At 43.1% G+C, this 9229-nt stretch overlaps 1 protein-coding gene across 1 annotated transcript in view; it reads left to right on the forward strand.

Moving 5' to 3' along the window:
- The first annotated feature begins 2701 nt into the window (after positions 1–2701).
- Positions 2702–9229, forward strand: part of CHKA (choline kinase alpha) — a 29125-nt gene continuing 22597 nt past the window's right edge. The window contains exon 1 of the mRNA XM_044425903.1: positions 2702–3183. Within this exon, the coding sequence (XP_044281838.1) occupies positions 2837–3183 (347 nt within the window). The 5' untranslated portion in view covers positions 2702–2836. The remainder of the gene's footprint in view (positions 3184–9229) is intronic.

A 9229-nucleotide genomic window follows, 5' to 3' on the forward strand; every position in this document is an offset into this window, starting at 1 on the left:
GGGTTTTTCTGTACCAAGAGTTCTCAGTTTCTTCCTCTTTCCTAGATAAGGGGGTGGGTAAAAAAATTGAAGCGAAGCAAGCAATCACAAGCACTACCAGCTCAAAGCAAACAGGATCTATAGGAAGTAAAGCTGCTGTGTTCCTTCCCTTTGGGCCTCTGTTTAGAGCAGCAAAACAAGCTCCTCATCTCAACCTGTCCCAGCTTAACAGGACTCATTCTGTTGGCTGGAAGGGAGCCCCCCCCCTCCAGGCTTTCAGCTGAGTGAACTGCACTGGTAGCTTCTAGTATCTATGCCAGCCAGAGCAGCATTAATTTTTCTGGAGCTGGGCTGCAAGATTGGATGTAGAGCTGGACAAGTGACCAGGAATGAGGAGAAATGGGAAGGACCTCAGGTAAAAGAATTAGTATCTTTTCAGCTCAGTCTCCGTATTTGTAGGGTACTGATTCCATGGCTGTGCTGGGATATCACAGTCAGCTGGGATATCTGATAGCACAGATATCAACTAGGGGTCAAAGACATACACTGCTAGACCTTTCTTTGCAGAATAAAGTGACAAACTGACTTCACAGAACCTTGAAGTACATGTGACAAAGAGTTCCATAAGAACCTCAGTAAGAAACTAAACTGAAGATATCTCTGCAAAATGTTTCTGTAGTATCATATATCACTATGACCTATGCATACCATTGTGACCCTTCAAGATGCAACAGTATTCACTCTGATCAAAAGTTTTGTTTTCGTGAAATGTGCTTTAACAAATCATGTTCTCAAGCCACCATTGTGAATAAGGAACTGTGGATTTTATACTCGCAAAAAAACTTTGGGCCACCGCAGATGATACACCCAGGAGACTGCCCCCTTTAAGACATGCTAGCATTCTACCTGGGCCAATGCTTTGTTTTGTTCATGCCACTCTTAAACAAACTGCCCCCTTTGCCCATGTTTGTTTTGATTATGTGCCATCAAGTCATCCCTGACTTATGGCAACCCTATGAATGACAGCCCTTGAATTTTGTAAATTCAAGGCTGCAGTTTCCTTTATGGAATCAATCCATCTCATATTTGGTCTTTTTTAAAGTGCAAACTTATACAAGTCTGCTCAGATGTAAGTCCATTTAGATTAATGGGAGATTACTCCCAATAGAATTGCAGTGTTAAAGACTTCTGACCATTACAGGCAGTCAGCGAATTAAAATGTCTTCTTTTAAAAAGAGAATCACCAAGCAAAACTAACCAGACTATTCCTGGGTAAAATCAAGAAAGCCCTGTTTTAGGCTTGTTGCAGAAGGAACATAGATTCAGGATATGAAGAGATTTTTGGTATCTGTTTTTTGAAAAAGCACTTTCAGGTTTACTCCTTTAAGGCAAAAGAAATGGCCATTAAGCAACCTTCGCTCACTGCCAGCTTAGAAAATTGATATATTATTATGATGTGATCGTTATGCCCCCAGACTGCCAGTTCTAGGGGAAACAAAAGTGAAATCACAACCTGCAGGAATGTTAGGTTTCTAATGCAGAATGGAGAGGAATTAATTAAACCAACGGTAACAAGCAAAACCAAAGCATTTCAAGCTACCGTTTTTCTGCCCCATTCGCCACTTTCTTTTTTACTCCAAAAACTGATGCAACTATTTGTTCAATGCATTCAGACTCCATGAATCAGCGCTTCAGCGTTAGAGGAACTGATCTGTAACTTCCTTACTCTTTATAAAAAAAAAATTGATGGCGAACGTCTTCCCGCCCACTTTTCTTGCTGCACGCCCAAATGCTTTACCCTCCTGGCTGCTTGCTTGGCATTGCTGTCGCCTTGAAAAAGGAGACTTTTGCTGCCGTTAACCTCGTGATAATGCCGCATCAATTCAATCTTGAATGCGGCACAATTACGTATTCTTTGCTGCCTCTCGGAAAGATCGCCGACATACAGCACTGAATGGAGAAGTGGAAGCTATTCGTATGGTCTCCGCGCTCAGTTCGATTTTCTAAAGGCGCTTCGTGTTCACATCACAGAAGTCTGTTCAAACGTGGTTCACTTTCATTCCCCTCCCCCCATGTCTGATTTGTCTTCTCCACTCCCCCACCCGCTAGTAGGTCTTGCAATCTGGCTAGTGAATGAAAGCACCCATGCTCCACGTGCCAGGGGAGAGAAGGCGAACCGAACGCTGCAAGAAAAGAAAATGGAGTCTACTGTGCAATACAAACAAGGGAGAAGAGTGCGAGCGAGTGGGAGATACCAAAGTAGCGGCGAAGCACAGTGTATGTGTGGAGGAGACTGCTGGAAGATGAAAGAACAGCTAGAGGTTACGCTCAGCCATGGGGGCGGGGGACGAGGGCTGAGCCAAGCTGCCTCTCCTCACCGGACGTGCAGAATAAGGGAACAATTACCTTGCTCCCTCTCCGCCTGGTCCCCCTGCCAACCCCCCTCCCCTCCACGTCCCCCTCTCTGTTCTCTGTCTGGATCACTGGGATACGCGCAAGCCGAGCCGCACGGATAACCAGAGCAACAGCCAATGGTCTTTCCGCGCCGTTTCTTCCCTTTGGACCAATCACGGAGCGCCGTGCCCGTAACCTTGTGGGTGGTTCAGTCTGTGGCCAATCAGTAGAGGAGAGGGAGCGAAGGGGGGGCTGGTGTGAGGGGGCTGGTGAGCGTGAGGCGAACGCGTGCACAGGAGCCCCGGAGAGGCTATAAGAACCTCGAGGCTGACGCGCGCAGCAGACATTCTGCGGAGACTCAGGCAGGTGGCGTGGTAGCAGCAGCAGCAGCAGCGAATTCCGTGCGTGTCGCTGCCGTTGTTTCTCTTGCCTCCCGCGCGCTCGCCTGCACGCCTTTCTCGCCATGAAGACCAAATTCTGTAACGGTGGTGAGACCGACCCTTCCCCGCTGGGACTCTTACTAGGATGTGCCCAGGGCCCGGTCTTGCCCGCGCTCACCCAGTCGCCCTCGTCTCCGCCATCGCCACCTTCTTCTAACGCCGAGGCCGAAGCGAAGGAGCTGGGGCTCCGGGGACAGCAGCAGCACCAGCCTCTCGCGCTGCCGCCCACCCCGCCGACCCCTCCTTCCCCGCCGGTTGAGGAGCAGCCCGATCCCCGCACACGCCGCAAGGCGTATCTGTGGTGCAAGGAGTTCCTGCGGGGGGCGTGGCGGGGGCTGCGGGAAGATCAGCTGCGCCTCACGCCCATCAGGTCAGCACCTTTCTAGGGCGCGGTGGGGGGAGATGTTGGCAATGTTAAGTCAACGCACGGAGCCGTCTGAGATGGGGAAGAAATAACTAGCGTTTTTCGAAGCATGTGCAGAGTGCACGGTTTTCCGAGTAACAGCTGTTGGCCCATCTGGGATTCTAGGGAGGCTTGAACCATGACGGTGTATGCTTGCCTATTGAGAGGCGAAGTGAGAGGAAAAGGGGTGGGGCGGCTAGCTTGGTCGTACCTGGCACCTTTTGTCCCTCATAATCTCGGTGAAAACGAGATAATATGGAGGAGGAACCTTTGTAGCTCCTCGTAGAAGGTCTCCACTCAGCGGATTTTACTCGCCATTTTGCTGAGATGGTAGCATCCACGAAGGATGTTTCGTTAGCCACCTGCTTTCTCTGGGATGTTTCTGGAGATTTTTTGCAGGTTGCAAAAATGCCTGCTTGCTTTCTTTTGGAGTCATTTGAAAAAATTAAGAGAAGTTAATCACAGATTTCGTTTCTTGCCATCACATCTTACCATTATTTGCATTAGCTATGACCTAGAACACTAAAAGCGGTTTGCGCATTTAAATGTACAGTCATATTGAATTACAATTGTTTTCCAACCTTTTGTCGTCTTATTCTCAACACTCACAGTATGCGTGTGGGGTACCTTGGAGATGAAATGGTGGCCATTATTGTTTAGACATCACATCAACCCATAGCACAAATCATAATTGACAGGCCCTCTTCAAATATAGATTCTGTTTCTGATTTGCTGGATGATTTAAATCCAGATTTTACACCAACCCATAGTAGGTTTCCTTAACCATTGTTACTTAAGCCAAGGCTGCTTAAGGCTCTCCAGAGCCTTTGGCACTAATGATTAAGATTGCCATTTTTTTCCAAATAGAAAGTAATGTAGAAGGGAAAGAGTAGAAAATGATGGACTGATGACTTTTGTGAGTATATATGTTTCCTTTATCCCACTGCAGTATCTAGTCAGGTTTTTGAAACAATCCCAAACTTTTTGTATCTAGATGCGGATTATTTGAAAAATATACACTTCATCTAAAAGATACACTAAAACACTAATAAGTCTGTTACCATCTAAAGGTCATTTTGCATGATGAAAAGTAACTTTAGTATCAAAAGCAATATGATTCTTATCACTTAAGATGTGTGAGAAATTCACATATGTGGTAAACTGGATGTGTGAGTACTTAACCATCTGCATTGAGGTGTGTGTCAAACTTGTTGAGTATATGATATCTCTAGAAATTCTGTGTGATCTGGGATGAGCTTCTAATGATCCCAAAGGTGCTTGTTTATGACTTCTGAAATGCACTGCTGAGTTGAGTTTTTTTCCTTTTCTGGTCATTTAACAGATGTTGCAGGAATGTGCTATTCAAAGTGTTTTATATATGACTGCAAAGTTTAGCATAATTTTTCTAAGTTTGTTTTCTGCATGATGAAAACTTGGTATATAATCTTTGTCCTGAGGATTTGGGGGGGGGCGGGATTCTTTCTTTCTTTCTTTCTTTCTTTCTTTCTTTCTTTCTTTCTTTCTTTCTAATGAGACTGGTTAGTGGTATGAGTCATTCTTGGCAACTGTGTTCTTCTAGTATCAGGTGCCTTGCTCTGACTCATACCAGCAATGAGTGGATAACTGGTGTGCATATAATGTGGATAACTAATTTAGAGTGGAAAGTTTTGAGTTTTTTTCCTGCTCTAGCCTGGTCAACTACTAATAGATTTTTGCACTTTTTGCAGAATTGTCACTTAAGTTAAAAAAAAAAACAACCTTTGTTTAAAATCACATTTTTTTAGAATGTCTAGCCAGTTAATATTCATACCAGGTGTATGACAGGGTAATTTAATGCCTTGCTCTAATCTTTTTTTTATAGCAACTCATTTCATCTTTAATTGTAAGAGTAGTTAAATTGAACTCTAAAAGTTGTGCCTTAGAAATCCTGATTCATTCCTCAGAACATACAGTTAAGCAAGACTAAATTGTCAAGCTTGTCTATTTTTCAAGGCATTTGTCAGAACTACACTGATTTAACATAGATGTAATTAAGACATTTTCGCAGGCTAATTCTAAGTTGTTTTGTTAATGTTGATAACAGTGCAACTTACATTACAGAGTAAACACTATATTAAATGGCTGTTTATAACAGTCATATTTTTCTTCATATAACTTTTCCATCACAGTGGATGCTGTTAAATGTTCTTTCTCAGCAGCATTGAATCTGTTTTAAAAAGAACTCTTTGCATCCATGGAATTCTAAACCAGAAATTAATTTCATTGTGTTTTAGGACTATTCAAAAGAGATGATTAAAATTGCTTTTTCATATAGTAATGCTACCTAAATAACATTTTTAGTTAACTTGCACTTTATGAGGTGAGTTACTAGTGACTTGTGTATCCTAACATAATGAATGAAAGTAGGGAAGCTGATGACATATATTGAACTTCTATGATAGCCTGTACATTAGCAGCAACTAATTGTGATCTCAGAGATGGTCTGGCAGTGAAGTGGGTATTATATATTTCATCAGATTGGATATTGTAGTCTGACATAGGGTTATTGAACTGGGACTCAGGCAGCCTGGGTTCTAGTCTTGCTTAGCCATGAAGTGCATGGGATAACCTTGGGCCAGTCACTAACTTGCAGCTGAAACCTGCAAGGTGGTGGTTGTAACTATGTTGTAAGAAGCAGTGGAGGAGGTCTATGGAAGCCACCTTGGGTTCTTCAGAAGAGATAAAAGGGTGGGATATAAATATATTGTTCCTACAACAGTTGATAGTATTCCATTGCATTGATCTTGCTGTGATGCAGGTTACTGAATTGTGTTGTATTAAAGGTGGCGATGCTAAAACAGGTACTGAACCTCCTTCAAGGCCAGAGCTGAATTCCATTTTGGAGAATCTCTCAAGGGCTACCTCCAGTGGGGAGAGGCTGAAGGCAACAAGGGAGGGAAAAGAAGATTGCCAGGATATTTTAGCTTTAAGTTCTTAACTGTCAAAAATTAAGCCTCAGGAGGAGGACTCCAATCCCTTTGAATGGGGGTGGTGGTGCCAAAACCTGGAAAACTCAGGAGGGCTGGATTTGATAACCAGGCCTGAGGTTCTGCATCCTTATCATAAAGAATCACCAGTGGGAGATCTATAATTTTCAGTCCATAGACATGGCAAACATACATAGGAGAGCTAGTGTGGTGTAGTGGTTAAGAGCATGGGACTGGGACTCAGGCGATTCGGGTTTGAGTCCCCACTCAGCCATGGAGCCAACTGGGTGACTTTGGGCCAGTCACAGGCTCTCAGCCCAACCTACCTCACAGGGTGGTGGTTGTGCGGATAAGATGGAGGAGGAGAATGATGTAAGCTGCCTTGAGCCCTTTGTAGGAAAAAGGTAGGATATAAATGGGGGGGGGGAGCTGATTTTATTTTCCAGTTATTTGTTGCATGGAGTTTTATTCTGAAGTGAAGAAAAGCTTCACTTCTTTGAGAATGAGCATGAAGTTACAGTTTTCAAAAATTTTTAAGATCCAAATAGGATTAAATACATACATCGATTTCTTCCATTATACCTTTTGATTTGAAAAGAATTAAAAATTGTTTTTCTTCTACTGTGGGAATCAGTTTGAACCCAGCTTGAAATAGGTTGTTTATAGGTGTGCTTTTTTCTCCCTTGTGAATTTAGTAGATGTTGGATAGGAAAACATACCCCTGGAACCTTGTGGGAAAAGAGTTGATGTAAATTGGTGGTGGAAGGGAGAAGCGCACATCCTGCTTCTCCAAGGCAAATCATCGCCTGACTGCTTTTCCCCACCAAACGCAGGAATCAGTTTTGTATGCAACATGTAGTTTCAACCTTAGAGCCTTGATAGTAATTAATGAGGCTTGCTGCAGTGTCTTTGTATTTTGTTGTATAGCTGAGAATACTCACCCTTACTGGCCTCAGGCTCTCAATGATAGGGGGTTGCAAATTACGGGCTTTTTTTATAACTAGAGTAGCTCCTGAACTTCAGAATGATCATTCCTGTAACTCTCATAAAAGAAAGTTATAAATAGCATAAGATTGATAGTGAGGGAATAATTCAGTCAGCTTTCATCAAGTTGAAAGAACTGTGCTTCTGATTAAAATCTTTCTAAAAAAGTCTGACCATTCCAGATTCATGGGGAAGTTGACAATTCTCAAAAATGAAATGGGTGGTTAAAAAAACACATAAGAGCTAGATGATGTCACTCAGCGCCATTAGATAGTTTACACTACAGGTGCTGTCTGGAGCATTGCCATAATTCAGCCACAATATAGGACACTATCCAAGGCAGCCTTCCTCAGTGTGATGCCCTCCAGGTGTGTTGGACTCCAACTCCTAGCATGGCCCTGTTGGCTGTCTGGGAGATTCGCGTGGTGGGAAGTGATAATACAGTGAATTGTCAGGGCACACCAGTAGTGCATTTTTTTCTTCTTTCTTTCTTTTTTGTGAAAGGTGGAGAAAAATAAAGGGAGGAGAGAGGAGGAGGAACCACTAGAAAGCCCCATGCAGAATAATTAAAATTGGTTCCATGCTGCAGAGAGAAATCCTGGTGGATGTTCTGTCTTTTTTTTTTTTCCCTCACTGTGTGGGAACATAAACCCCCAGCTTGAGATAGAGGTCCGGCCTGATCAGCATGTCTCCTTGTCCAGTTGCAAAGTATTATCATTTGAATTATAGGGATATGTGATACCTTTACACCAAAGACACATCCTAAAGGGAAGATCTGTGGATTGTGTACTACATGAGAAAATGTATACTTACACCTCCCTCTCCCCCAGAATATGATGATGCAGGAAGGCTTGAGTGATATCTTCGGTGATGGTTCAGAGCACATGAACCCTTTAGTTACTTAATAGCTGGCTTACTGGTAGATGGCAGATTCTTTGTGTAACTTGATGCTCTGGACGTGTACCAAGTATAGCCCCTTGTTCTTTAATTATTTATTAAACCTAACTCTTCTGCCTCCAGTGGAAGGAATTCAAGCTAGCCAAAGCTGTCTGTATGGAATGTATTCAGTTAGCTTCATATCTATACCGAATATAGTTGTTGAGGGATGGTCTTGCTTGTCTGCTATATAAATTGTGTGGAGGGAGAGTACAACAAAACCTGTTTCTACGTGTTCTGCTTTATTACTTTAGGAGCCGCACACACAACTGTTGAGCTTTGCATTCTGTTTTTGCTTTATACAAGTTGAGCAGAAAGCATACACTTCACAGATACTTTCTGTGGCTGGAAAGCCGCCCCCCCCCCCCACCAGTTTGAGACCTGCTAAATGAAAGCAGCAACATCATCTCTTGTTCAGGAAGTTAAACGGACAATGAATTACATGGGAGTAAATTTGTTCATGCAGTTCATGAGAACTACAGGCAGGACTTTTCCTTTTGTTGGCTTAGCGAAAACAAGGCATCCTTAGAGGAAATTGGTTTATTTAAGGGTTTGGGGTTAGAGTGCTTTCACTTTCCCAGAAAGGGGAAAGCGTTGCCTCCACAATAAGAGTCTTATTTTAATACAGCGGCATTGCTGAAATGGTGTGAGACCTTTGCATTGTGAAAGGGGTATAGCAGTAATTTTGTTTCCCTTCAAATGTGGTTGGATTACAGCTACATGCAGAACTGTCATCTGACAGTGAGTTCTTTAAGTTCTAGAAAGGAAAGGAAAATGGCCGCTATGCTGCAGGCAATCCTTGTAATGGACAATAAGGTGTGTGGCTGTTTGCAACTCTTACCCACATAAGAGATGGAAAATTCAAGGAAATGCTCCTTTAGCCTAAAGTTGTATTGCGAAAGTTATCACCTGGCGCTTTCATGCTGTAAGTAACTGCTTTGTTAAAATGTTGGTTGGACGGAACTAGTTCCTAAACCTATAATTTGGAATTAGGTTTTAATATAGATAATAAGGGTTGTATAGAAATACATCATTCTGCCAGCAAGAGGCAACTGCTGCTGGGATGGGTTTCTTCTCCAGCCCCCTGCACACCACCCAGATCTGTTCTGGAACATTGAGGGGCCCTT

This window comes from Varanus komodoensis, unplaced genomic scaffold (genome assembly GCF_004798865.1).
Source record: "Varanus komodoensis strain SLA01 unplaced genomic scaffold, ASM479886v1 scaffold16, whole genome shotgun sequence".
Classification (NCBI taxonomy): Eukaryota; Metazoa; Chordata; class Lepidosauria; order Squamata; family Varanidae; genus Varanus; species Varanus komodoensis.